We start from the raw sequence: 27,984 nt of genomic DNA, 5'->3' as shown, positions 1-27,984 counted from the left end.
CAGCCTGGAGAAAGAAGGCTGCGGAGTGACCTCACTGCAGCCTTTCAGTACCTAAAGGGAGCCTACAAACAGGAGGAGAATCAACTCTTTGAAAGGGTTGATAACTGCAGGACAAGGGGAAATGGTTTGAAGTTGAGGGAGGGAAGATTTAGGTTGGATGTCAGGGGGAAGTTCTTTACTCTGAGAGTGGTGAGGTGCTGGAACAGGCTGCCCAGGGAGGTTGTGGATACCCTGTCCCTGGAGGTGTTCAAGGCCAGACTGGATAGGGCCCTGGGCAGCCTGGTCTAGTATTAAATGGGGAGGTTGGTGCCCCTGCCTGTGGCAGGGGGGTTGGAGATCTTTGAGGTCCCTTCCAACCCTGGCCATTCTGTGATTCTCAAGCAAACAGAAGTAAAGAAGAGAGAGTTTTGTCTTTTATTTTTACTTCTCTTTTGTTTCCTGTCTCTCAAGACAATAGAGTCAAACTGGCGGTGTGGGAGGCACAGTTTACAGAGAATCCACTGCCGTAGTGAGACAAGCAAAGGCGTTTATTGTTTACAGTACGATGATCAGAAGATAGTCAGTGGCCTACGAGACAACACTATCAAGGTGAGAACTCTCCAGAATGGCATGCCAATGGCACATAGTGCCAGTGCCATGAACAGTAGTGTCCTAATTTCAGTGGCACCTCTCCAATCTCTTGTTACTAAACGAACCTTCTCCTTCACCTCTTACCTAAGCAACATGTACACCTCTTATATTTGTCAAGAGAGACTTCGTTTTCTTTCTGAACAGAATTCGTTAGCTGACTTTTCAGCCAGTAATTACAGATTATATAACTACTCTGTCCTAATGAGGAGGTAAGACCAGTGTTCAGAGCAAACCCGGTAATATCAAAGGCGTTAGCATATTACACCAGCCTGCATGTCACCACAACAATTAGCCCATGCCACTGAGGTAGTTCTGCCTGCAATGTAGGTGATCCGCTGTAGTAAAAAACAGGCCATCAGAGCAGTAGTTGCTTCAAGTATGATGTAAACCTTATTTAGCTGTCTGTTTTGTAATGTTTGCTCTCCTAGATCTGGGATAAAAATACATTAGAATGCAAGCGAATTCTCACTGGACACACGGGTTCTGTCCTGTGCCTGCAGTATGATGAGCGGGTGATCATCACTGGATCTTCAGACTCGACTGTCAGGTGTGTGCTTGTGATTCAGAGCTTTTTCATTTGCTTCAGAAAGTTCAGCTTTGTGAGCTGCTGAAATGATCTTTTCTTAAATCTGTGCTGTTCAATTACCTCCATTATCTAGTTCAGCACATTTGCTCAGGAGTGCACTGTCCTTGTTTATCAGATGTCCATGCAAGTGGTTGTCAAGGAGAAATGAGAACCTAAGCAAAGGTCAGCCAAGGTCAAGATGACTTAGGAAGACAATTTGGCATTTCACCAAGGTGCTGCTTGTTTGGACACTCCCTGGGAATGCTTTTACATCCTCCATAGGAATAACTTTTTAAAAGTTGGTTAAGTACTCAAAGCAAGCTTGAAGGTTTAGTCATCTGTTGTCTCTTAATTTTAACAAAGATGCGTGACTAGATCTCCTGTGAGTTTTAATTAAGTTTCAGCATGACGTTTCTTCCTGGTCTTTCTAACTTTGTTTCCTTTCCAGTCTCCATAAAAAGGCTGGACACTTCAAGTCAGCACATGCAGTGCACATTTTCACTATGCAGATGTAAAGTCCACTACAGGATCACAGAGAGCCTAAATCCTGCAGTGTAAATACAGGCACATTTGAATTAGTGAGTTGCATTGTGAACTTGGACACAGAGGAGCAAGTCTGTCTTCTCCATGCTGTTACATATCCTCTTTTTGTCAGAGAATCAGCGATGCCCATGCAGTGAAGTTACAGATGACAAAAAAGCTGTGCCAATGGCCTTTTCTGAAGCTATTACCATGTGTTCCTATGGCTGCAGGCTGCTCATGGTTATCACTGTGCTGCTTGCAAACTACCACTGTTAAGCTAGTGACCATTTCATTTGGTACTTTACACGTGATGCATGTAGTCTTATGGTGTTGTTAGGTTTTGGAATCCTAACATTTGTAGAAATCTAGAATTTTTGTGTGGGAACTGCTCAGTGCTAAATACAGGTTGCAAAAGGAGATGCTTATTTCTGTAACAAGCACTATCATTTTCCATATCAGGCCAGGCAGGCCAAATTGCAGACTGGCTACTTGCCCAGAAATACTTTGTTTTCCACTGTAGCTATAAACGTTTGTGCAGACCCCCGAGGCACATAGGATGCATCACTTTTATCCTTGGGTCTCCTCAAAAAGGGGGGCTTTGTCCAATAGACACTACAGATGGGCTCTTAATGCTTCTGAGAGCTTAGGGATGCACTTGTCCAGAGAAGTCAGTAGGTCTCCAGCTCCTGTTCAGTTTGGCAAACTTGTCTGCAAATTGCCTGTATGCTAATGGCTCAGGTCTGCAGTCTGCAGTCTTTTTAACTTTGCATTTTGTAATTGGAAGTGTACTTTCTCATTTGTAAACCAGAAGTTGACTTGCTTCAGCTTCTATGCATTAGAAAATGAGGCATTAGAATCCTTTCTCACATCTTGCCTTTCCTAACTGCTCACCATATTGGCAGAAGAAAGTTTCAGCTTTTACAGTGTGATCTGCCTAATGATTCAGCCATTTTCTGCTCTCACACAGTGTATGTGGGATACAGGTGTGATAGTGCCAAAAGGAATCTATTTGTGGAGAATAAAAAAGCCTGCAAACAGGACAGCCCAAAACATTTTTGAGGATTAAAATCTTAATTTCAAGTCCTAGAAGTTCCATATGAAGTAGTTTTCATCTTAAATGATCTTTCAGTACAAACAGTTGGTTCCAATAACATTAAATCAACATGAATGTTCTGTCTTAATTTGGGTATTCAGCGCCTTCTTAGAATGTAGCTGTGTACCAGATGCATTGCAGAGTAAAAGTAACCCATTGTGCAACTTGTAGCAGTTACATTTGTTTGAAGGGCATAACCTTGTCTTTACCTCTGTGTAAGTTATCCTATGAGATGATAGTCCTGTGAGAGAAATCAAAAATGAAACCTGTCTCTGAACTTCCTTCTCCACAGGTCACATTTAAGCAGTCAGTGACTGGGAATGGAGTATGGTAGGCTGACTTGACTAGGAAACATCAGTCTCTAGGGCTGTCAATCTCATGCCTTTCCTTAAACACTAAATTCTCTTAATTAAGGAATGCTTTTTTTATTTTTTTGTTTTTCTGGCTGGGTTGTTTTTATGGTGTTAACTGCATTGCAGGGATTTTGGCTGCTGGACTGTCTCGATATATGCGTAATCAACAGGTTTATATAACATATCTTTTAATGAAACATGTAATAGATTTAGCTATAACCTGTGGCGTTTGCATCTCTAATATTGCTAGAGAGTTAATTACCCTCCCCTTCCCTTTCTCCCTCTGCAGAAAAACTACTGGTACATTTTTTTAACTCTCTTCTCTCTGGTTTGAAATCTGAAACTGCAGGGTGTGGGACGTGAATGCGGGCGAGATGCTGAACACACTGATTCACCACTGCGAAGCAGTACTGCACCTCCGCTTCAATAACGGCATGATGGTGACGTGTTCCAAAGACCGTTCCATTGCCGTGTGGGACATGGCTTCACCAACAGACATCACCCTGAGGAGGGTGCTCGTAGGGCACCGTGCTGCTGTCAACGTAGTGGACTTTGATGACAAGTACATCGTATCAGCGTCAGGTGACAGAACTATAAAGGTGAGGTATTTCAGAGGCTTTTTTATTTGCAGCACTGAGTATTTACTAACAAAAGGCAATGACCAGACAGGGAACAGTCTTTGGCTGTTATTACACTGATCTTCCTTTAGAAGCAGTATTCCTCCTGCTCATTTCCACTCATCCCTCATCTGTTGAGCTTGTACGTCTTGTTGACAGAGCTGTATGGCAAGTAGACCGCAGTGCAGATGCAGTTGAAAAAGAACTCTTTTTTTCCCTGTGTTCTTTTTCAATTTGACTGGTTCCATGATCTGTTTCAGCATTGGTAATACAAAGAGTTGTCAGAGGGCAACACGGGGGCAAAAGCAAAGGTGAGTGGGTAGGAGTTACTTAAGTGTTACTGCTGTGATCCTGATCTGCTGCATTAAAACTGAGGAAAATCCAGTTCTTGTGTAGACTAAATCACAGACTAAATCACTCTCAGGCTGAAGACTGTTTTTGGAAGCTAATTCTAGTACAGTATGGCAGAAATCTTCTGTGTGCTGTGGCCCAAGCTGTGAACACTTTCAGGCAATAGTCACAAGTCATCAGAGGGGTAATTTTCCTGTTCTTAAGGAAGTGTGTTCAATTCAGAACATTCTGGGTGCACCTCTGTATCATACAGATACCATCTTTTGTTAGTCTCTTCTTAATAATTTTGTCTCTGTGTGGTTTCACCTTTCCTGTCACAGGTATGGAACACTAGTACCTGCGAATTTGTGCGCACCTTAAATGGCCACAAACGAGGCATTGCATGTCTGCAGTACAGAGACAGGCTAGTAGTGAGCGGCTCTTCAGATAATACTATCAGGTGAGAGACACACTCCCCATTGCAGAGTTCTTTGCGAGCATGTTGTCTCTGAATCCCTGGGATGCATGGAGGTTAGACAAGCAAAGTGCTCTGTACCCTTGTCTTCCTTGAAATATGCTTCCTTTGGTAGAGAACATTGGGAACTACTGGGAAGAGATATTAGAAGTCTGTTTTACTGTGTTGTCTTTCATTCTCTGTATCTCAGGAGTCCTATACTAATCAACAAGTTGCATTGCTCTGACAATTCTGGTGTATGAAAGAGCTGGCAAGTAACACTTTCTGTGATGTCCTCTTGTGATATTTTAATTGGGCTATGTGTCTAGTTAAAGGGGTCAGATTTGCAGTAAGAGGCATTTAATCCTCTGCAGAAATCCTCCTGGGCTCTGGCCAAGCTCTTCTTGTGGTACTTGGCACCGGGTTAAGTTTGGAACAGCTGGTTTAGAGCATGAAGTTCAGTTTGCTGCCTTTTGCACTTCTCCAGCTGCCCTTGCTGCAATCTGAGATTTAACTCCTTCTGGTATCATGAGCCAGAATTTCTCCCTACATCTAGCAGCTGCTGGCAGAGGGGTGTCCCACTAGTCTCTGGGTGTACTGAGCAAGCTGGAATAGGAGTGTAAGTTGTGTGGGGAAGCGGCTGTCATTCAAGCAGGAGGAAGAGGAGCCTCCATTTTGTATTCATCTGTGCTTTGAAGAATTGTGTTCCTTCCGATAAAACTGGAAGTCTGGACAGCCTAAGCAGAAAGTCTTCACTTTTGATGTCAGAGTTTATTTTCCTTAGTGAGAATGATTCATGCAGATGTTTGTCTGTGGACTTTGCTTGCAAAATGGTGCCTCTCTGTGCTTTGTGTTCTGGAAAATGGTGGTCCTTTGATGGTCATCACTGGATTGTTGCACTAGGTTTTAGTGTGTGATTGCCTGAGAGCATGAGCTGAAGAGCTGGGGCTTCTGTCCCTTTATCAAGGCAAAAAGTATTAATAGACATCGTGTAGAGTAGCACCATATATGTAGTAAAAACTCCAGATGGAAAAAATAACCCTCTGCTTCTGTACAGTGAAACTTGGTCTCTCAGAGTAAGAAATAGTTAAATGCTACACCATTTAGGGAAGGATCTAAAATATGAGTAATACTAATAAAAATAAATGTCAATGTAGTGATAATGCTAAAGAGGAGTGTGATTACTTTTATGCTTACATTGGGCAAAATCCCTAACTGACAGATAAATTGTGCTAGAATTTCAAGAATGTTGGCAGTGAATCTTAATGGAAGTCAGATTTGGCAGCTGTGTGGGCAAGGCACAAGATTTACCTGTTCACGTAGCTTTCTCCCAGCCATTAACAGAAGGCATATGTCAGTGGAAGAGTGATTAAGCAAGGGCAGGTTACTAAGTCCTCTCTGTGGGTGGCTTGGTGTTTTGCATGTTTGATTTTAATCCATTGTAAAATACCAGATGTTGTGTCGGCCCTTAGTAGGGATTGCCTTCTGGTATTGAATTTGAAGTTGGCCATTCCTCGGTTACGGGGAAACTTTTTTTGCAAAAGGAGCTGACTGTGTGATTACTCATTCTTCAACCATGAATCTAAGGAAGTAGCTGAGAAATCAGTATCTTTCTTCTTTAGAGAGACTCCATGCATAAAAATGATTTAGATTTTGGTTTAGGAGAGAGTTCTCACAAGTGTAAAAGAATGCAGCTACGTAGGCATCGCTGTTACTATGCTGATTTCCACCAGTAGGAAAGTGGCCCATCATTTTAATTTTTATTTTTTTTTTAATCCAGTTACTTAAGTATCTTAGTCACTAGTGCCAAAGCAAAAAAAAAAAAAAAAAAGCTATATCGTTCCGTGTTCCCTTTTAAATGAATGGCTGGCATGGGTGCATGTATGTGCATGTATTCAACCACCACTGTGTGCACACAGGGATCTGCTGCTGGACTCTTGAAGAAAGGGATTCAGGCTCATCTGCCTTCTGTTCATCTTCCTATTCTGCCAGGAGTTCAGGAGAAGTAAAGGCTGTGGTAATTGGGGATGTTCTAATATAGAAGTTCTCCCAAAGCTCTAGGAGGGAAGAGTGGCTGTTCCTTTGCCTGCATTCACTTCATAGCGAAATTTCTAAGTTAATTTTCAAGCCTAAGAGCAGTCTTGTTTCTTTTTCGTCCTTTGACTATTTAAAGAAGTAGAAATTTGAGGAGATTACCAAATCTGGAAAGTTCCCTTGGAACCAATGCTAGATATGCTGTTCTTACACAGCAGTTACTCGTTTTGTGTGTGGAAGCCCATTGTTCTCAGAGCTAAGGGCTGCGATCATCTTTTCTCATCACAGTCAAATTCAGGTAAAAACTCAAACTAGGACCTGATAATACAAGTCTAAGTTAATGTGATGCAGCCTTGCCAAGCTGCTGGCAAGCCTCAGGATTGATGGCAAGGAGTGGAAACACATGGCACGAAAGTTCCTGGCACAAGATTGCTCTTCAGACCTTTTTGCACCAATTCACTTCTGGCATTGTGCTTCCTGTTTGCAGTCCTTGGCAGGAGACGTAATGCTCTCTGGCCAGCCAGAGTGCCTTTGGCTGAACTTCACCATGGATTTACTTTCTCTGACCTTAACTGGTGTGCTGGTGCTAATGCAAAAACCACTGGAGTCTTCACAGGCTGGTGAACACTTAGCTTCACAGACTGGGGAATCATCTTCTGCTCCTCTCTGGCCTCAGATGTGTGACACCTAGGAACATGGTTTAGTGGCCACGGTTGTGTTGGGTTGATGGTTGGACTCAGTGGTCATGGTGGTCTTTTCCAACCTTTATGATTCTATGATAAACTAACCCTTACCCAGTACAGTTATAGGAAGAGTTCTGTTCATTCCCCAATCGTCCATAGCGAGAGCGCTTGTTGTGGCAGGACAGATGAAATGATTACCCACCAACCTTGTGCACACATCCACTGGGTCTGGATTATTCCCTGGGGGACCTCAGGATTGAAGTATGTGGGGACGATTTATCTCTCTCTTAGTTTCTCAAGGAAAAGTGACCTGACCCCACAGCAGCTGTACTTTGTGTGGTGTCACCCAGACAAATTCCGTGAACCATGAACCTCACTACCATGAAGTCCCTGTCAGTCTGAACTCTAATTGAATGAGCATTCAAGAACATCTGTGACTGCTTTTTCTCAGCTGTGTGTCAGAGCCTCAGCAGATACTGTTATTGAAAGATTCCATTTGTTGTGAACCACCTTTATGCCATCCGGAGGTGGAACACCTGTAGACATGTGAGGAATTTCAGTTCTTGTTGGCAAATAATTTTTCTTTATCTAATTGGGAATCCCCTCAAAGAGCTGACAAAAGTATCAAAAGCATATAAGATTATTTCTTAAAAAATTGTTTGAGCACAAGAAGAAAATGCATTATGAATAAATAAACACCGAATGCCCATTTTAGTTTATGCATAAGTTACCTTCATTACAGAGCGAATACACCTTCAGTGGGAGAAAATGACAAATATAAAGGGCTTGTTAGTTCTTGTACCTTTCACTACTGTATCCACAATTCGTCTGACATTAGTCTCCAAATCAGAAATAGGCATGTAGGGGCATAGAAGGCGTGTGTGCCTTGTTAAGGTGCTTTTACCTTTGGAACAAGGTTCCAGGAGACCGGTGAGTCTCTCTCACTTAACATCTTCAAATGAAAGAAAGATACTTTTATGAAAAACTAACTTTAAAATAAAGTCAGGCTCCTCATGAAGATAACTGGGAGATATCCTGTGTCTTGAGTTAATAGAGAAGTAGATGGTGGGCATGGCTGATCTTAAAATGTTTGGGTCATCCTCCATATGATACTGTCACATAACAGAGTCTTGTTGAAAAACATGCATCAGTTGAACTGCAGGGAAAGGAGCGATGAATAGTTTGTTTGTTCTTAGTTGCTTCATCATAAACTTTATTTCCTCGTTTTCATTAACTACAAGCAAAGACGAAATGTTTCCTTGAAATAATCAGGAATTGAGAAATTCTCAGTGCTTCTTCCTGATCTCTTCCAGGCTGTGGGATATCGAGTGTGGGGCATGTTTACGAGTACTGGAAGGCCACGAAGAGCTGGTGAGATGCATCCGCTTTGATAACAAGAGGATAGTCAGCGGGGCATATGATGGGTGAGGCTAGCTAATGCGTTGTATCCTCCTATCTTTCTCAGTGTCTCACATACCAATTTGCTGGATCTTCCTTATAAAAATTAAATTTCTTGTCTGTCATACCAAGAGGTCCTGGTCATGGCCAGTAAGTCAGGCTGATTCTACAAAGTACACCTGTTGTTTTTTCTTCTTAAAAAACTCAGTGTGATTTGATGCATGTGGTCCATTTCTTTAGCTCATAAGAATATCAGACAGACTTGATCTTCTAGCTCAGTCATTGGTAAGAACAATGTTTGCCTTCTGTGGTTGTCTTCTGATCCATTTGCCACTAGGACTAGTGTGCATTAACCCTCCCGTATGTTTCTGTTAGTTATTATTGCCTGCTTTTTTATGTTTTATTTTGTCAACAGCATATTATTTTCTCCCTTTAAAATCTATGAGCATTACAAAGGAGAAGTGCAAGAACCACATTTCAGTAGCAGAAAGATTTCTTTAGTTTTCCTTGAGCTGCTGTATCAGCACAGCTGCACTAACACAACTAACTTTTTTTTTTCTGTGAGCACTTCATCTTTTCTTTTTAACAGAGCCATGGTGTTTCTCTGTTTTTTCACTACTAGGAAAATTAAGGTATGGGATCTGGTGGCTGCTTTGGACCCCCGTGCTCCAGCAGGGACCCTCTGCTTACGAACCCTTGTGGTAAGAGCTTTGGGTAGGGGTGATGGAGGGAGCAGGAAAATGTTCTTGCTCAGGGCTGTCTTGAGCTACAGAAATTCAAGTCAGTTTAGCACCAGCCTGCAGGATCTCAAAGTCATTTCTAGAGATCTGGCTTCTTGTTTGGAAGTTGAAAGCTAAGTCATTTTTGAGACTTGTCCTTGGAATCCATGTATTGGTGGCTTTACTTTAATGTGCCTATTCCCTTGAGCTGTTGACAGGGAATTTCTTAAAGAAAAGTAGTAAATTCCAAATTTGAGGGGGAAAAAAACAACAAAACACACAAAAGCAACCTTTGCATTGCAATTTCAGTGGTTTGTGTGTGTTTAAGGACTGGAACAGACAGTGAGATTGCCTCATCCTTAACCAGCAGCTTCTAATGCTCTCCAGTGATAGTTAGTACAGGTCTGATGATAGTGTGAAAAAAATGTGTCATCGCATGAGTGTTCACAGCATTCACCATCATGCTTGACAGTGGCTCTGCACTGATCTTAGAACGATGCAGGAAGGTTGTGACAAAAATGCCAGCACAGCCAAGGCCATGGGGTGGTTCCTATAAGCATTCCTCTGACATGTTTGCTGTTTCTGCTCTGATAGATTTACCCTGGGGTTACAGAAAAATTTTGGTCCAGTGCTGAATCCATGTTGGAAAAAGAAGTAATGAATTATTGTTTTCTTTTAGAAAATAAATTTTTGGCTGATGTTGGAGTTTGGTGGACATCAGACCTTCTGCTGCTCTAGCTGTCCCACACCCTCATCTACTACCCAAACTGCTACAGTTGCTGTAGATTTCACTGAAGTATTTTACTTCACATTTTGCACAGGCTTTGAGGGTTGACAGGCAGTAGGTTGTTAAGCCACACTAGCTCTTTTCCAATCCTTAAGCTGCAAAGACCATAAGCTGCAAAGTAAGAGTCGGTGAGAGCCTTGGATGCCTGCAGGTATTGTGTTGAAAAACCTCCTTGGTAGCCAGAGAGAACTACAAATAGTTTCATGGCTGAAATCCAGAAAACCCTTTTGTCATCAGCCACCCAGCTGCAAACTGTGGAACAGCTCTGTGCCCATGAACACGTATCCCAAGAGTCCAAGACTTCAGCGTGATATTAGTGCTGTTTCTGCTCCAGTCCAAGACAAATGTGTGCCTCGTAACCTGTAGACTTAATTTAACTGGTGCGATTTCCTCTGCATTTTCCAGCAGTGGACAGCCAAAGTGCCCCAGCTAATTGTATTATAAATCAGAAGCGGTGGGATGGAAACACTGTAGGAATCTCAACACATGGATACTCATAAATCCCTGTTTGATAGCAATGGAGGAAGCCAGAAGAGGAGGGGCAGAGAAGGCTGTCATAGTGCTTTTAGGGCTTTTCATGTTTATGACAACAGGGTGTCCTTATACCCGCTTACCCATAGATGTTGTTTTTTTCCCTCTCTTCTCTCGGCCTCCAAAATTAAACCTGGCTGCACAATGAACATCGTGAGTCTCCTGCTGCTCGTGTTCAATTTTCAAACAGTAGGAGGAAAGTGCACAGATAACAAATGCTCGCTGCATGCCAGGTCCCTCCTGTTAGCTGGAGCAGCGGCCACACGAGTGTCACAGAAGCTTTCCAGGCACAGAATAAGCAAACAGCACAATTCTCCTGAGCTGAAGGGCCCAGCTCCCTGCAGCCTCAGCTCATAGCATGCACCCTGCTTATTGTTGCTGCAACAGCACTGGGGAAGGCTGCATGGAACTTCTAGGGCAGTCTTACTTAGCCTACAGGGGCTGGAGGGAAAAGGACTTTTCAAAATAGTTTGTAGAAATACCTCTCTCTTGGTGCCTTTGTTAAGGGTCCCTCAGTGAATCTGGTTATTGTTGTGGTACTTTTTCAGCAACTACTGCTTTACTTCACTGATACAATACAGGATCTGGAAATGCTTTTCTTTTTGGAACTGAGTAGAAACCCATGAAGTGCTTCTAAGGTGCACTTATTGGGTCAGAAGATCAGGAAGGTCCCAGTGGTTGGGCTTCTATAACAAAATTGTCATAAAAACAGAATCTGATTATGGAGTGTGTATATTTAATTTGGAGCTTTAGAGGCTCCCTTTAAGGCAGCTGTTCTGTTCTCTCCATGCTTTCAAACCAATCTGTGTTTTCAGAGTCCTGTGCTGTAAGACACAGGCTTCCTTTTTAGTAGCTAACAATACTCTTTTGTCCAAATATTTGAAAAAGCTGTAAAATGCTTCTAAGCATTTTTTCCTGACCTTAGGCCACAGAGAACCACAGAGAAATGTGTATTAGAGAGAGGGCTTGTCCCACCTGCATGGTGTCCTCTTTTTCCTGAGGAGGCTGCTGCTCACTCCTGTGGCAGTAAGCACCAGGAAAAAGTGGCTAGCACAAAAGGGAAAGCCTAGTGGGTTTGCTTTTTGATATCCAGGATCTTTCTGCTACCTTCTGTTAATTATAGTCTGAACTGTTGCCAAATCATCATGCCATTTCCACTTAGCCTCAGAGCAAAATGCAAGCTATAAAGAATGCTCTTTCTAGTTCATATTTTTAGAACTGCTTAAGAGGAATTATTACTGTGTCACTGGATTTTATAACAGGCTTCTTAGTGTCCTTCAGTATTAAACTTTTCCCTCTTGAGCAGTAGCAGTGTTGCCAAGCCTTGACTGCAAAATCCTAATCCCCCTGTAACCTACTGCATCTGGGAACACCGTGATTTCAGGAAGGAGCCAAAGAACAAGGAAGGCATTGCTCCCATCAGCCTCACAAGGCTGCCTTGTATGGTGGAGGGAGCTTGGTTTGTTCTGCACAGTGCATTCATGGGGACTGAAGGAGTAATGTGATAAATGTAATATGAAATTCCTTGCGAGCCAAGAACACAGATATAGCAAACTTGTTTCACTAAGGGTGGTTTAGTTATGGGGCTGGACGATGTGTCGTATGGGGTTTACTGACTGAGAAATTAATATAATGCTAGAATTTGTGAATTAACATGCCGTGTCTTTCATTTAGGAGCATTCTGGAAGAGTTTTTCGACTTCAGTTTGACGAGTTCCAGATTGTCAGCAGCTCACACGATGACACCATCCTCATCTGGGATTTTCTGAATGACCCAGCTGCCCAAGCAGAATCCACTCGTTCCCCATCCAGAACATACACCTACATCTCAAGATAAATAACAGTCCACTGTACCTCACACTCGCACAGGTAAAAATTATCTCAAAGATGACACTGGATGTAATGTGAGCATGCAGCTTGAATACTTAGCTGGGTCTATCAGTATTTCTCATTTCGATTGGACATTAACTGCAATGTCCTGTAAAATGGACAGAAGTGATTCTATTGCCTTACAAGAAGGTCTTTATCCAAGTATTCATGACATGTGGTGTCCGTGAGTTCCCCTGAACTCCTCCACTGTCCATCATCATCAATAATTAAATCAGCTATTATTGCTGTCTACGAGGAATAAGGGTTTCTGCAGGGTGAGTAGAGCAGCTGCTGCCTAACAAGGGGATGCAGATGGCCTGACCCTGGGCAGTTGTCACCAGGCAGGAGCGTTTTGCCAAGAGGCGTCAGCTTTATTCCCTCCTGCTGAAGTGGTGACCATTCTTCTCACTCTGCAGCAAGTTGATTCAAGAGAACTGTTTGGCTAAGGGAGGAGGCACTGAGGCACAAAACCAGGCAAATTAAGTTGAGGTGCATCAATGTGCAAAATCATGTACTGACTGAGCCCAGCACTCCTTTCTGCTACAGCATGGGTATAAATTGCTCATGTCTGAGCCTGGCTGGTTTGCCTATTGCCTTATCCCTTTGACTTGACCAACATAATATGGGCAGGAAATTGTGTTTCTTAAGTTTGGGTCAGTTGCAGAGCGGATCTGATGTCTGTAATCAGGGTGGCATGGCATGATTGCCCACTGTGATGGGTACCACTGCTGTTAGTAGTTTGAGAAAAAAGGCATATGAGCTGGCAGGCTTCTGCAGGGAGTGTTCACAGTGACGTTTTTCCATGAAAATGCTCTGTTCTGGAGCACATCTTATATCTTGTTTGATGAGTAAATACGCAGTGATGTGTCAGGGCTGTCACATCAGCTGTCTTGATTTTATCAAACACTCTGATCAGTAAGACATTATTTTCAATCATTGAAAGGCTTAGTACAAATTGGGTTTGTTTGGTTTCTTCTCTTTTTTGTTCTCAGGACTCATTTAAGCTGCAGTATTTATATTATCTGCCAATGCCAGGACAAAAGAACTATCCACGTAACCAATACTTGCTGAAGAGAGAAGGCTCTCAGACTTGTTTCTGGAACAAAGTTGGCATGCGGTTGATCTCAGACAGGGTCTACTCAGCGTGGCTGACTGCTAAAGTGCTGCTATATCAGAAGATGACTTTTATCTTTCGTGAACTAATAACATTTTTAAACCTCCCCATCCCTTTCCTCCCTCATCCCCATTTTCCTGTTCACTCCCCTTCCCTTTACCCTGTTTGGTTTCCCTCCAAACCCAGTCACAGATGTCCTGTGAATATATTTAAGATGTTGCCAGAATGTGTTGCTTTGCTGTTAAGCAGAAGACTTACAGCCACAGTTCACCCTGCTGGGAGAGTCACCTCAGGGTGGGAGGGTGGGTGGGGAAGAGGCTGCTGCTCTCCTGCTGAAATCCATCTCCATTGCTAGGCCTTTGTAAAAGCATTCAGCTCTGAAGAGCGACAGAAACGCCAGACCTCACCCCCCACACCCACTGCAGCTTTTGGCTGTTCTGACCATTCTTTTGGAGAGAGGACCCTTGAAATTTGACTATGATGAGCCAAATCCATCTCTGTTCTCTCCTGCCTGCTCTGCTAACCCTCTGAAAGCTGGATGTGCATTGTAGTCTCCTTTAACATCTGCTTGGCTGAGGAATGCTATTCAGTGAAAAGTTAAGCTCTCCTCTGCCAAAGTCCCAAGCATGAGGGACTGGGGCTGATGTCCAGTTCCCCCCATCCTGGTGCAGCACTGTCTGAGGGCTGTATTTCACTAACAAAGGAATCATTTGTGCAAAGGACAATCTAACCCCCATTTTCTCCCTGAAGGCAGTGTGTTGCCGATGGCTGAGGAACCATTCTCTGTTTTGGGTAAGGTTTGAGGCTGGGGCGAGGAGGGGAGCTGGATATACCCCTGCCCTTCCATCCAAAGGCACAGTCCCCTGGTGATGGCAGGTGGGCAGTGGTGGCCGTGAGCACAGGCAGTAAGGTTAGCAGTTCTGCAGCATTTCTGGGGCTGGCCTTGCTAAAAAGCCTTAGGTGGGAGGGATAGGATCGCCTTTGTGTGTGCTTCTCTAACCTGTGTGCATGCTGCATTGCGGTTTAGGGACACAGGATGATTAGTCCCTTTGCTGGTAGCTGAGCTGGATCTTTGCTCTCTAGCTGAGCCTTTTGCAAATTGCTGTTGTTTAGAAGATAAAAATAGCCCTGGAGGGGAGGGACGTGTGAAACAATTCTGCATGTCTCTGAACTAGACAGAGATCTGATGTGACATGGCTCTTTTTACTGAGCTGAAGGGAATTGCAGCAGGCCTGCAACTGGATTCAGGAAAGGGTGTATATCAGTCCCTGGCCGTTCCAGGCCATGCCCACGTCTTGAATAACCCTCACTGCCTCAGTGGGGAGGTGCTCCAGTCCTGCAGTGGGAAACAAGGTCCTTTGTCTCTGGGCTGGAAGGGTTTTAAACAGGCTTTCTAACACTCTTTAAACTTGGAATTTGGCAGATGGGACGTTTTATTCAGCTATTCTCATCAGTTTCACTTTGCTAGGGAAGCAGTTGTGTTGATTCTAATTGCTTGGGATGTGCTTTTTCCACCAATGAAGTTTTGTGAGGAGCCGGACCAAGAGTCCCCAAAGAGCAGTCCAGAGGGCTTAAATTGTTCTGGTGACGGTCAGGATGGACAACATGGCAGTGGATGTATGGAGGAATGGAAAGCAGGTGCTTGGGGAGCACCTGGTGTAGTTCCTGAAATGCATGAGCAGCAGTACTGAGCACCCAGCTCCTGTATTTTCATTGAGCCTGGAGACTGCATCAGTTCAAAAGAGCAGCTCAGAGCATGTGATGGCACTCCTGTTTTCTGTTTGAACTATTGCTGTAAAAGGGATCTCACAGGTTAGCTCTACTCTGCTCAGGTAGCACTGGCAGTATGACTTACCTCTGCAGAGTCCTGAATGTTCTGGATCGTAATAATAAGTTCATCTACAACTAATTTTGATGCTACTTTTGAGTCTAAGAAGGTTGCTGTGGATTTCAGACAGTTATACATATCAGGTGCACTGCAGTCCCAGAGCAAAACTGGCAGGGGAGCAGAGAGCACCCAAGTTTACATCCCAGACTTCTCTCAGTTGAAGTTCGGAATCTAATTCTTAATCCTACCTGCATGCAGTTCCTCTTAGTTCAGTTACTACAAGGTCTGCAGCATGGTTACGTATCAGTAGGGGATAAACCTTGGCTTCAGATCTAATAGTCACTTTCCTCATCTTGTCCTGTTGTCCTGTCTTTCACATTCAGGTTACTGTGGAAAACAGTGATCTGTTACTCCAGCCTCTGACAGCTGCAGAACCTCCTAATATTTTAGTTGCATCTTTGTGGGTAGCACCTGCAGAGGTGTGTTTTATTTTACTATCTGTAGAAGTCTGGGAGAACCAGAAGACTGGCGGGCCAGGCGCACTGTTGCAGACTGCCATGGTTGTCATAGCTCTGCTGCTCCATGCTGCTGTGTTGTAACTTCTGAGTGCTGGGTATTTCAAGTGGTACTGTAGTTCAAACTCTGCTGTCTAGAGCATTTTAAGGTACAGTTTGTGAGCAACAGCTGAACTCCCATTTTTTGGCAAACATAGGAACGCTGTCTCCCTTTCAAGTAGGGGCTGGGTACTTCATACTGAACTGCAGAGGGTGAGGATCCTTAACCCATCCCTGAGTTGTACACATTTTCTGATAGCTAGGAAGGAAACTGAAGTGAACTGATGTAACTTGAACTTGAAGCTGCCACAGGCTGGCACTTGGTGGTGTTCATTTGCACACAGGGAGGAGCAATCTGGTAAGTACATCTCCCAGAGTCAGAGGAGAGTGGCTTTTTCAAACTTCCCCCCTTAGGATACATGTGCTTGTGTGTGTGAGAGTGCAAGAGCACCTGTGAGAGAGGTTTCAGCGTGAACTGAATGGGTAATCGCTCAGCCAGGTTGGAGTAATTGCAGAGCTTATGATGAAAAGAGCTAGCACCTGCCCACAGAAAGGAGATAAAAGGGGCTGAATGTGTCTGTGGGCTTTAAGTGTTGCACATCATTTTGAAATGAAATACCTCTGCTGCATAGAGATCGTCACTTCTCCCACAAGCAGGGAGCTCGCAGAGCCTTCCCCTTGGGCTGCGGGATCCGCGTACTGCAGGTGTGGGACATCCAGAGCAGGACCATCCCTCTGGCCACACCGTCTCCTGCTTGTGACTCCTTTGGCAATAGGACACCGTTTTGCTGCAAATATTTCTCATCCTCAGAGGAATTCAGCTTGCTTTAAAATATGCAAATAGAAAATGGCACGAAGGAATTTGCAGCAAGAGAACTTGTGCGGCTGTCTCCTCCCCATTAACCTTCAGGGACAGACACGTCCACTACTGGAAGGGAAGGATGCAGGTGACAAGTTGAGAAGCCTGATCATCAGAAACATTGAAATGCTTTACACTTGTTCCTAAACTGGAAGCTGACTTGGACCACCGTGCTCCACCTACCTGCCACCTGCTCCTGCTCTAAAGGATCCTTTTTTCTTTTTTTTTTCTTTTTTTTTTTTTTAACAACACTGAAAAAACTGGAGACTACCGTGCACGTTCCTCTGCCCCAGGTATGTTCCCTGCCCCTGTCACGCACTCCTTCCTCAGTCTGAGCAGGGCTCCAGGCTTGGCTCTCAGTTCTTCAGCATCCTGGCTCTGATGGGGCAGCACGTCTCTGAGAGCGCCTTCCTTTCACACCTGTAGGTCTGACTGTTGTGGCTGATGCAGTCAGTGTTTGTGCTGAGGCACGGCACTAGCAGCTCTCCTTGGTGAGAGATGCGAGGAGAGGAGCCCCAGCCTTCCTGCTGCAGGCCTGGGGAGGAGAGGAGGAGATGACTCTGTGGCTGAAGGTTAGGAGGGAAGTGTGGGGGTGAGATGGAGCTCTGCACGAGTGGGGACAGTGCTGCAAAAACAGGGTTCTTAGCTAGTGTACTTGGCTCACAAGGATGAAGGGTTACTGTGAGGACATCAGAAATGCCAGGAGGTCATCGAGCAGTGCCTGCAGGAATGGGTGGGTCCACTGATGCGCACCCTTATGTTGCACTGGGGGCAAGGGGTGAGAGGTCTGAACTGCAGTGACCAAGAGGACTTTGCCAGGTCTCCCAGTGGCATGCATGATGCACTAATGTGCTGAGCCTTGCCCTGCTGCTGTTCCCCAAGGAGCAATAACAGCTTCCCAGAAGGAAGGGGAACAGCAGGAGACCCAGCTGTCCCTGGAGAGGTCTCCGTATGAAATCCCTCCTTCATCCTGCCAGCAAATCCCACTGGGTTGATTGGCATGAGGGCCACGGTCTTTGTCCTCACACTTAATACCAAAACAGAAGCGGCGGGTCCCACGGGCACATTCCTTCTGCCCGTCCCCAGCAGTGGGCTGGGAGGGGTGGTCGCCTGCTGAGGCTGAGATTCGGTTCCCCTCCTTTTCCCCTCACTCCTTTTTTTTTTTTTAATGAGCTGTAGCCTAACTCCTGGCACGTTCCCAGAGCTTCTCTCCCGTGGTGAGCCTTGATACGCAGCCAGAATAAATCATCCTTTGTCTTGTCAGAAAATTCTCCCCGTGACTTTGTGCTTGTTCCCAAAGACCGCTGGGCTTCCCTGCTTGTCCCGTGGATATCTCACAGGAGTTGTCACCACTGGTTAATCTTCGGTGACATTAAACTGATACACTGAAAATCAGAGGGATGCTGATGTGCATGGATGTACGAGCCCTTAATGTATGGTAACTGACTGCTGGATGGGTCCCTTTTGTAGTAGGTGGTCACCCCAAAAACTGTCCCTGCTCAGACTGAGGGCTGGGGAGGGAAAGGACGTGGCCTCTCCAGAGTTTTCGGTTTGTTACTCTGCTATATTTGTTATCTGGATTCTTAAGTAACGAGTGCTTTGAATTTTGTGATTATGTTACGGTGATGTGTAGTTAATGTACTAATGTTCACTTGAGCTAGGGTCATGGTAACAGTGTGGTTTGTTTTTTTTAACTGTTCAGAAAATAACTTAAATACAAATACAAAGGTTAAGCTGTGAACCTCTCCTGTTTTCCTTTTGGGATGAAGGACAGCGTTGGACCACCACGGCTGTGCCTTGCACTTGGATAAGCACGAACCTCCTTGCCCCAGCACCAGCCTGGGGGCTGCTTCCAGGGCCTCTGTCCATGCTCTGGAAGGCAGAAAGAAGGGAGGAAAAAAAAAAAACACCACCACTTTTTCCTAAAACCACAGCATACTTTTTAATTAACAAACTCCATTGAATGACTGGTGGCCTCTAGCTGGGGCAAATGAGTCTGCCCTGTAAGTCGGAGTGGATGTGATGCACCGAGCCACAACCATCTTGCCTATAAAAATATAAAGACTGTGCTTTTCTGGGTACACTTGCAAGATCCTGGTAGGAGAAGCACAAATTTGTTTTATAAGCTAATCAGAATCCTGCTGTTCAATAATGAGTGAGTAATTGACATATCGCGGCACCGCCATGCGACACAATGGCTGGGGATGCTGAAATGCTGACAATTCAAACACGAGCACCCTTGGCCTCAGAATACCTTTCTCTTAAAAATGCTCTGCGGATGGCAACCTCAGATCTTCCCATTTTACTTAACAGCCCCTTTTAAAACAAAGGCGACTGCGGTTTTAAGATCCCGGCTCCCAGGGTGGGCAGAAAACAAACACGCGCCGTGCGCCCGCTGCCACTCTCCCTGCTGGCTCCATTCTTGGGAACCAGCAGGGGATGGAGATTGCGAACCTCCTGCTTTCTGCTGGGCTGGGGGTCCTGTCACCTCCAATCCCCATCTCTCCTTGTGACAGCATTCCCAGCAGCCGGGTGCTTTGTTTGGAGGGGGTTGGATTTTTAATACATACATCATCTATTTATGCTGCTTTATCCTCTGCTGTTCCTATCCTGCTCTATCCCTAGCCAACCCTTCCTCTCCTTCCCATTGATGCTCAAAGACAAGGATCATCAAATCACAGAGTGATCAAGTTGGAAGGGACCCCAGAGGTGAGAAAATCACAGAATGGTCGGGCTGGAAGGGCTCCCAAAGATGGGAGAATCACGGAATAGTTGGGCTGGAGGGGACCTCAAAGATGGGAGAATCACAGAACAGTTGGGCTGGAGGGGACCTCAAAGATGGGAGAATCACAGAATAGTTGGGCTGGAGGGGACCTCAAAGATGGGAGAATCACAGAATAGTTGGGCTGGAGGAGACTCCAAAGGCCATCCAGTTCCAACCCATCAGAGTGAGCTAGAGAACTCTTCCCAGCAATTCTGCCTTCACATCCAGGAACTCAGAATCTGAAGCTCTCTCCTCTCTGAGACAGAAAAGCAATCTTCATTGTAAATTTCTGCAGGAACAGAGTGAGTACCAGGCAGCTTATCTTAAATAGATTCAGTGCTTAATTACCCTTTCCTTTTAAAAATGTGTGCCTTATTTCCACTTCAAATGAGGAAGGAAAGTAATGTTTGCCATATCTCCAAATTAACAGCGTTTGATCGACCCACGGCTTTAAAATGAAATTTTCTGGTGGTGGTTTCTTTCTTTTTTTTTTTCTTTCAATTTTATATGCACACTTCAGTAAGGTGTGTTTTGGGAAGAGGGAAATCGGTCAGCGTCGGCCTGCTGGGCAAATTAATGGTGGGAGCCTCGTGGCTGCTGGGAATGTTTTCTGAGGTGAGGGAGCTGCTGTGTCAGGGACTGCTGGGCTTGGAAAGGCTGCGTGCAGGTACATGGCCCTCCCTGCACCCAGATAAGGAGGTGACTGTGAGCGGTCCTGCAGGGGCGACAGTGGGAGGGAATGGGATGGATTGGGGTCTGGCTGCTGCTTTCCCCCCAAAGCACATGGAGTCAGGGAGCCCCTGCGTGGAGGAAAGGAGGGCTGGGGCTGCCAATACATCACGGCTCTGAGCTGCGTCCCAGCTCAGAGCAGTGGGGGTTGCTTGCAGCACTTGTCCCCATCACACCGTGTGCCACCATCACTGGGTCAGGTCGCAGGAATGTCTCCAATTAATCCAGCTCCCCAGTGGCCCTTAATTGACACCCCAGGCTTCCTCCTCACCCCCTCCCTTCCTGCCATGTGGTCCCCACCTGCACATCCACCAAAGCTCTTTTTGCAGCTGTTGGGGACCAGTGACAGTAACCCAGATTTACTCCTAAATCCAGATGCCCCCTGACAGCAGCCTTGTCCTTCTGCACTGAGGATAGAGCCCTCAAAGTCCCAGAGCCCTATGCGGGTCGATGCCCCAGTGAAGACATGGGGAAACTGAGGCAGAGAGAGTTGGAGGGGCTCTCGGAACATCATTGCAGGACACAGGGAGTCCTGTATGAAGGGACCTGTCCCATGGTGGGGCCAGCCAGCCTGGCCTGTCCCTTTTAAGCTTTTGGAGCTGTTGCCAGCCTGGCTTAGTGGGGTCCCCATCCTTTCGACTGGCTGTTCAGCAAATTAAGAGCTTGCTATTAGGCTGCTAATTAAAGGCACTTCATTAGCAGCAGGGGAGGCAGCTCCTGGCCGCAGCAAAATTGGATTCCTCTGAGCTGCCATGAGCTGCATCTCTACTCTCTGGGGCTGGGGGCTGCACCCTGGGGCTGGGGGCTCTGCCACCCTGGTCCCAAGAAGGGCAGATGCCCCCATTCATCAGGACACGTAGGTCACCAGCCCTCCTACCATCATCACAGCAGATGGGGCATAGCTGCCTCGCAGCCCGATGTGATGGTGGGGGGCTGATGGCGGTGCTGGGAGATGTGGGTACCCCCTTCAACCCTCTGCATCCAGTCCTGAGGAGCCCCATTGGGGCAGGGAGTGCCCCAGACTCCTCCTCCACCGCTTTGAAGCCTCCAATGAGCCCAGGGGACAACACTCAGACTGCCTTTCCTTCTTTTCCTTCCCCTTCCTTCCTTCCATCTGAAAATGGGAGAGAAGAGCCAGGCACAGGGTCTGCCTTCCTCCCCTCATCCTCAGACCGACGAGAAAGGGATCCCACAGCCCAGCAGGGACATCAGTGGGGTGAGTGTTGGGTGGGCAGGGGTCTGGTTTGGGGGGCTGCCCCATCCCTATTCCCCACGTCCCTCATGGTGTGTAACCCCCCCAGTTCCCAGCTCGGGATTCCTACTGAGATTAGTGAGGATTTGGTGTGCGTGAGCTGGGAGCTGCTGAGTGCTATGGATCTGACTACTGTGCTCAGGAAGGGGGTCTGGGAGAGAAGAAACTCCCAGGACTGGGAGTCGGCTACAGGGGAGCTCTGTGGGGTCGGCGTCTGTGCTTAAAACGGGGCTCTGTTGCTCTCCTCTCCCCCAGCGCCTCACCTGCCCCCTGCTCTCCGTCACCCTCCTGGTATCCTTCGGCTCCTCCATGCTCTACGGCTACAACCTGGCCGTGGTGAACTCGCCAGCTGTGGTAAGGGATGGCACAGCCACACCGGGATCTGTATCCCTCCATGGAGGTGGTGGGACCCCTACTCTTGCCTCACTGCTGGCTCTTCCCTCCGGCTGTGCCCCAGGGCTGGCTGTGATGCTGTTGGTCCCCTGCCTTTCTCCTCTCCAGTCAGTGCCCACTTCTCTGCCCCACAGCACATAAAGGCCTTCTACAACGCCACGTGGTCCCAGCGCTATGGGCACGGGCTGCCCCCTGGCCTCCTCACCCTCCTCTATTCTCTGACCGTCTCCATCTTCGCCCTGGGCGGGCTGGGGGGCTCTTTGCTGGTGGGGACTCTGGTGGCACGCTATGGCAGGTAAGGGGGTGGCACGAGGCAGATGGGGCCGTAGGGGCTGCCCCACTGCTGTGTGTGCCCCATAGGCACGGCACGCTGGAACGCAGCGCCCTGCTCGTCCTCCTGGCTGGCGGCCTCATGGCCTTCAGCCGACAGCTGGCAGCCCCCGAGATGGTGATCATCGGCCGTGCCATCACCGGGCTGCACTCAGGTGGGTGGAGAAGACCCTAAACCTAACCATGAGAGGGTCTGGGGTTTGTCTGTGTGGCCACCTCCCTGTCCGTGCTGCCAGGTATCTGTCTCAGCGTAGTGCCCCTCTACCTGGGAGAAATCGCCCCCAAGAACCTGCGGGGCTTCCTGGGCCTCCTGCCCAGCATCTTTATCTGCCTGGGGGTGTTCTGCGCACAGGTGCTGGGGCTGCCTGAGCTGCTGGGCCAGGTGAGCAGGATGGGGTATCACCCAATGGGATGTCCCCCAGTGGGATGCTTCCCGATGGGTTACCCCCAATGGAATGTCCCCCTCCTGCCCTACCACTGGCCCTGCACTGCCCTCCCCATGACTCATCTCCATCTCCGCTCTCCCCAGGACAGGTACTGGCCTCTGTTCCTAGCAGTAGTGGCCATACCTGCCTCCCTCCAGCTTCTGCTGCTGCACTGCTTCCCCGAGAGCCCACGGTTCCTGCTGATAGAGAGGAACGACGTCTGTGGGGCCACTGAGGGTGAGGGTTGTCCTAGGGGGGAACCGCCTGTGTGTATGCATCCTACCACACTACTCTGACAGCCCACATACCCCGTATAACCCAAATCTTCTCTCCCACTCAACTATCCCATAGCATTTCCCCGGTGCCCATCACTGTGGTGTCAGAGCATCTCCCTGACTCCCAGGGATGCACAGCCCCATGCCGTGTTTATGAGCACCCATCCACCCTCACCCACAGCGCTGCGCCGGTTCCTGGGGGCATCTGATGTGCAGGAGGTGCTGGAGGAGATGAAGGAGGAGCAGAAATCCCTCTCCTCGGTGCAGACGGTCTCTGTCCAACAGCTGCTGCGGGACCGCTCGGTGCGCTGGCAGACCCTCTCAGTGGCGGTGGTGAATGTGGGCATGCAGCTCTCAGGGATCGATGCCGTGAGTCCTGGTCCTGAAACCTGGTTCTGGAGGGACACAGAGTTCTGTGCCCCCTCTCACACCGAGTCCCTTCCTTGGCAGATCTGGTTTTACACCAACACCATCTTCCAGAATGCAGGGATCCCCAAATCCCAGATCCCATATACCACAGTGGGCACCGGCGCCATTGAAGTTGTTGCAGGGCTGATTGGGGTGAGTGAGGGATGGACAGACAGACCTCAGCACTCAGCACCATTGAGCCTTGAGTCAGATAGACCCCATATACCATCTGTGCCACTCTCTGTAGGGGGGAGGCAGGAAAACAGGAAGAATGGGGTGAGAAGACTCAATTTTAGGACATAGATCTGAATGGGGACATAGAGGTGCCACCAGGAGCATTCCATGCCTGCAGCTGGACCTGGACCCATGGTGTACCCTCATCACCACAGTGGGATCCCCATTGTTCCCTTGCTTTCTGCTCTCCCCTGGCAGTGCTTCACCATTGAGAAGCTGGGCCGGCGGCCCCTCATCATCACCGGGTTCTGTGCCATGGGCACTTGCTTGGCAGGCATCACCGGCTGCCTGCTTCTTCAGGTAGGATTGGGACATTGCCATCCCATGGGCCTTGGGTGCCTTAATGAGATTCCAACCCCGGGCAACCCTTAATGAGGGCTGGGTGGTGAAGGGATGAATCACAGACGCATAGGACCATTAAGGTTGGGAAAGATCCCTGAGACCACCAAGTCCAGCTGTCAGCCCTACAATGGATGGGATGGGTTCTCCCTGAGCTGGCTCTGCTTTGCCCCAAACCACCTGTACCTCTTCTAAACTGGTGTCCCATCACTCCGTGTCCCACCACAGACTGCCCTGCCCTGGATGCGCTATGTCGCCGTTGCCTGCGTGGTGGGCATCATCGCTGGGTTCTGCATGGGGCCAGGTGGGTCTGGGGGCTGCGGGGCCGGGGGTGGGGACAGGGGACAGCGCAGAGCTGGGTGCTCCAGACCTCAGGCACAGAACCTGCACTGCTTTACCCAGTTGATGTATTAGCAGAGCCGTTAGCAGATCTATAATTCATCCTCAGCCCAGACTTTATTCGCTGTAATTACATCTTTAATTAGGATTTTAATGGCTCATTGTTCACAAACAATGATGAATAGGACTTTTATAACAAAAATATACATATCTCTATTCTGGGCGAGCTGTGAGTAAGAGTCCATCGGGGGCTGCACTCCTCCCGGTGTTATCATCACTTTTGTTTGCTTGTTCATGTCCTTCCTTGGAGCACCTCTCATGAGGATGACTTCAGCATCCCCACCCCCACCACTGGGAGCCCAGGCACAGCACCAGGACTGAAGCTTCCCGGCCCAGTACCCATCCCATTGTCCCAAAGGGCCATGACATCCTGGTCACCTGCCACTGACCCAACCATCCCTATGCAGCTGGCGTCCCCTTCCTGATGACTGCTGAGCTCTTCACGCAGTCCCACCGCTCGGCTGCCTATGTCCTGGGGGGTTCTCTCAATTGGCTCTGCAATTTCACCATCGGCTTCATCTTCCCGTTCCTGCAGGTAATGGCCTCGAGTTGGGCACTGGGATGGGCATGACCCCTTTGCTCCCCCAGGAGCCAAGACCAGCCGCCCCAACTCTTCCCTCTCCTTGTCCCCAGATGTCAACCGGTGCCTTTTCCTACTTGGTTTTCTGTGGGGTCTGCCTGCTGGTGGCCCTCTATGTCTACCTCATCGTCCCCGAGACCAAGAACAAGACCTTTGTGGAGATCAGCCGTGTCTTTGCTGCCCGCCAACCCCTCGCCCCGCCGTGCCATGCGGGAATGCTGAGGCTCCGTGGATACGGGGCCATGGAGAGCAGCCTGGAGGGCTCAAAGCACAGCCTGCCCTGAGCCCCACGTAGTGCTGAGAGGGGAGCAGGGGACAATGTCAGGTCTCTCTGGATGTCTTGTCAACCCACAGCCTGACGATGCACATGGGAACAGCGACTGGTCCATATGGATCCCTGCTGCCTGGTCCCAACACCATGGAAGCAGAGCTCACGGCCCCATAGCATCCTCCACGTCCCCCTCCCGACTCGGCTGCTCTCGGCAGCAGAACAGAGCGGTAAATATGTGCAGCATTACATATGTATAATGGAGTGTAAATAACCCCAAAAAGTGCATTGTAAATAGACTCCAAGTTTATCCTTTATTAATGAGGCACTGAGTGCCCTGCTGTTTTAGAGCAGCGAGACTTTCATAATATCAAAACCTAAATTACACTTGTGTCTCTCATTCCCAGCAAACGACAGCATCATTTCAGGCCTCTTTGCCACTGGTATTTATTTATTCCAGTATTTATTTATCTCTCCCACCCGGCGTGCTGGGCAGCCTGGGAGATGCCCTGTGCCCTCCCCGGGCAAGCAGTGACCCCTCGACCCCTGCATGCCAGTGTGACCCACGAGCCCTGCTGTTATGTTATACAATCATTAAGGTTGGAAGAGACATCTAACATCACTGAGTCCAAACAATCTCCTGCCACCAATATTGTCCACTGAACTGGGGCCAAGGCACAGGTTGCCCAGAGAGGTGGTGGGTGGGGACATCCACTTCCCTGAGACACCCAAGGTCGGGCTGCATGGGCTCTGAGCACATGATGAAGCTGTAGGTGTCCCTGTTCAATGCAGGAGAATGGGACCGGATGGTATTTGAGAGTTCCTTCAACTCAAACGATTTGATAGTTCAAAATAATCCTCACGGGCTGGAGAAGTACAGGGCTCCAGCACTGCCCAAACCCACCGAAAGGATTCAGCCATACTCAGAGGGCACTGAGGATGAGGGGATGACACAGCGACGGTGAGGGAAGGCTTTGAAAAAATCAGAGGTGTGACAAGGAAGTGACCTCGGTCCTGCGAGGTTACTCACGGCCCTGATCGGATCTGTGGAAGCAAAGATAGAGATGATCTTCTCCGGGTGCCTTCCTATGGTGCCCAGTGCTGAGGGAGGGAGCGTTGGGTGGAGAGGAGAGTGGAGATCTGTGTCATTCCAAACCATAACACATTTCCTGGGATCCAACACTCCCCAACCCAATCTCTCCAAAAGATGTCTTTAAAAGATGAGCTATTCAGAAAACAGCTGTATATATAGAGGCGTGCTTCCCTATAGAAGGAGAAGGAAGGACCCCGCATCGGCGGAGCGGGTCGGTGCCGGGGCGCGGGGTGCGCGCCAGCAGATGGCACTGCCGGGATTTATGGCTGCAGCAAGCTGCCTCTCGGAGAGCACTCATGTAGGAGATGTCCTATTATATGGGCAGTTGACTTTAATAGTCATTGTGTGCTTAAAGCACAGCAAAACAACAGTGGGAAAAAGAAAAAAAAAAAAAAAGAAGGAAAAAAAGAAAAGAAATCCCCACTCCACTCGGATGGCCCTTTCCCCCCCAGCCCTGCTAGTCTATTTGTACAGTAAATTAAAAATATGAATCACTTCTCTCTACTGCCTCCCCAAACACTCATCCTGTCAGGCGCTGTGTTGTCTTCATTTGTATTACCTTAATTTAATGTTAATTATGTTCTTCATTTACAAAGAACACGCGTCCGCACTCCCCGCCGGGGGATTTTCCACGCTGCTCTCTCTGCAGAGCGGGAGATTCTGCAGAGTGCAGGGATGGGGCGGCAGGGCTGCTCTGTGCCCCCACCCCTATTGCTGCTATTGCCTCTCGATTTATGGAAGCGCATTTCTGCCGCCGCACCCAAGTCGTGTCCCACCCCTCCCGACCCCCCACCCCCAATAAATCCTTCCTACAAGGTGGTCGGCCCACGGAGGGCTGTGATTTATGGTGGGAGCACATTGGGGATGCAGCGTTGTGTGCCTCAGTTTCCCCATTGGCTGTTGTGGAAACCCCAAACACCCAGCCTGGGAGAGGGTAGGATGTCCTGGGATGTGACGGGCAGAGCTGGGAAGACAGTGGGCAGAACTGGCTGGGAGCACCCACCAAAAGCCCCCAGATACCCTGCAGAGGTATTAGAAATACAGATATTAAATTAAAAATCTGCCCAAACCTTCTTATTCTGTGTTATTGCCCAAAGAATAGAAAAGAACTGAAAATGACAGCCCCCTCATGAAGACCCATGACCCCAAGCACCTTTCTCCCTATCCCCACCCCCAGTTTCCATAGAAACAGCCAAAAATTGGGGGGCAAAGCCCCGAGCACCCCAACCACAAATTATCGGCAGCTGCAGGCCGGGGTCAGGTCCCTGGTGGGGGACATGGGGGGTTTCCCCTCCCTCCCACCATCCCATGGGGCTGAGGCTGCTCACTTCATCACACCAACGTCTCCAATGAGCCCTGGCACAAACCCTTGGGGTGGGACATGGGGGGACCATCCCACTTATCCCCTCCCCTCTTACAGAAGACCTTTCTGCTGATTCCCAGCCCCAAATGCTATCCAGGAGATGCTGTGTCCTCCAGCAGAAAGCCACAGCCGTGTCCCCATGCATTGTCACTCTCATGCCAACATTTTAATTAATGACAATGGCTCTTTTTTT

General features: G+C 47.9%; 2 protein-coding genes across 7 annotated transcripts in view; both read left to right on the top strand.

Moving 5' to 3' along the window:
- BTRC (beta-transducin repeat containing E3 ubiquitin protein ligase) overlaps positions 1 to 18,595 on the top strand; it is a 100,299-nt gene extending 81,704 nt beyond the window's left edge. For all 5 annotated transcript variants that reach the window (XM_031554482.1, XM_031554481.1, XM_031554480.1 and 2 more), the window contains 8 exons: positions 451 to 588; positions 1,059 to 1,177; positions 3,513 to 3,762; positions 4,452 to 4,570; positions 8,595 to 8,705; positions 9,302 to 9,380; positions 12,391 to 12,584; positions 13,577 to 18,595. In XM_031554482.1, coding sequence (XP_031410342.1) covers positions 451 to 588; positions 1,059 to 1,177; positions 3,513 to 3,762; positions 4,452 to 4,570; positions 8,595 to 8,705; positions 9,302 to 9,380; positions 12,391 to 12,552 — 978 coding nt within the window. In that variant the 3' untranslated portion in view covers positions 12,553 to 12,584; positions 13,577 to 18,595. The remainder of the gene's footprint in view (positions 1 to 450; positions 589 to 1,058; positions 1,178 to 3,512; positions 3,763 to 4,451; positions 4,571 to 8,594; positions 8,706 to 9,301; positions 9,381 to 12,390; positions 12,585 to 13,576) is intronic.
- A 177-nt stretch (positions 18,596 to 18,772) lies between these two features.
- Positions 18,773 to 27,953, top strand: LOC100550702 (solute carrier family 2, facilitated glucose transporter member 5-like). 2 transcript variants are annotated; one of them, XM_031554477.1, is made up of 13 exons: positions 21,473 to 21,648; positions 21,940 to 22,038; positions 22,212 to 22,372; positions 22,438 to 22,562; positions 22,644 to 22,789; positions 22,937 to 23,069; positions 23,289 to 23,476; positions 23,558 to 23,668; positions 23,948 to 24,049; positions 24,317 to 24,392; positions 24,895 to 25,022; positions 25,121 to 25,298; positions 25,421 to 27,953. In XM_031554477.1, the coding sequence occupies exons 1-13, from the start codon at positions 21,553 to 21,555 to the stop codon at positions 25,510 to 25,512; spliced, it is 1,635 nt and encodes a 544-aa protein (XP_031410337.1). In that variant the 5' UTR covers positions 21,473 to 21,552; the 3' UTR covers positions 25,513 to 27,953. The 2 variants fall into 2 exon arrangements, with proteins under 2 accessions (XP_019473292.1, XP_031410337.1); XM_019617747.2 differs by having other exon boundaries at positions 18,773 to 21,648; positions 22,212 to 22,562; positions 25,121 to 27,953.
- Positions 27,954 to 27,984: the final 31 nt, after the last annotated feature.

Source organism: Meleagris gallopavo, chromosome 8 (assembly GCF_000146605.3).
Source record: "Meleagris gallopavo isolate NT-WF06-2002-E0010 breed Aviagen turkey brand Nicholas breeding stock chromosome 8, Turkey_5.1, whole genome shotgun sequence".
Taxonomy (NCBI): domain Eukaryota; kingdom Metazoa; phylum Chordata; class Aves; order Galliformes; family Phasianidae; genus Meleagris; species Meleagris gallopavo.
The sequence above is the reverse complement of the archived record's forward strand: the minus strand, read 5'-3'. Positions and strand labels throughout refer to the sequence as shown.

Bases quoted from the DNA above. Each gene is read 5' to 3' on its own strand.
- LOC100550702 (XM_019617747.2), top strand. From the start codon at position 21,267: ATGCCCCCATTCATCAGGACACGTAGGTCACCAGCCCTCCTACCATCA. The intron at 22,039-22,211 runs GTAAGGGATGGC...TCTGCCCCACAG, and splicing joins TGGTGAACTCGCCAGCTGTG to CACATAAAGGCCTTCTACAA. The intron at 25,023-25,120 runs GTAATGGCCTCG...CCTTGTCCCCAG, and splicing joins TCATCTTCCCGTTCCTGCAG to ATGTCAACCGGTGCCTTTTC.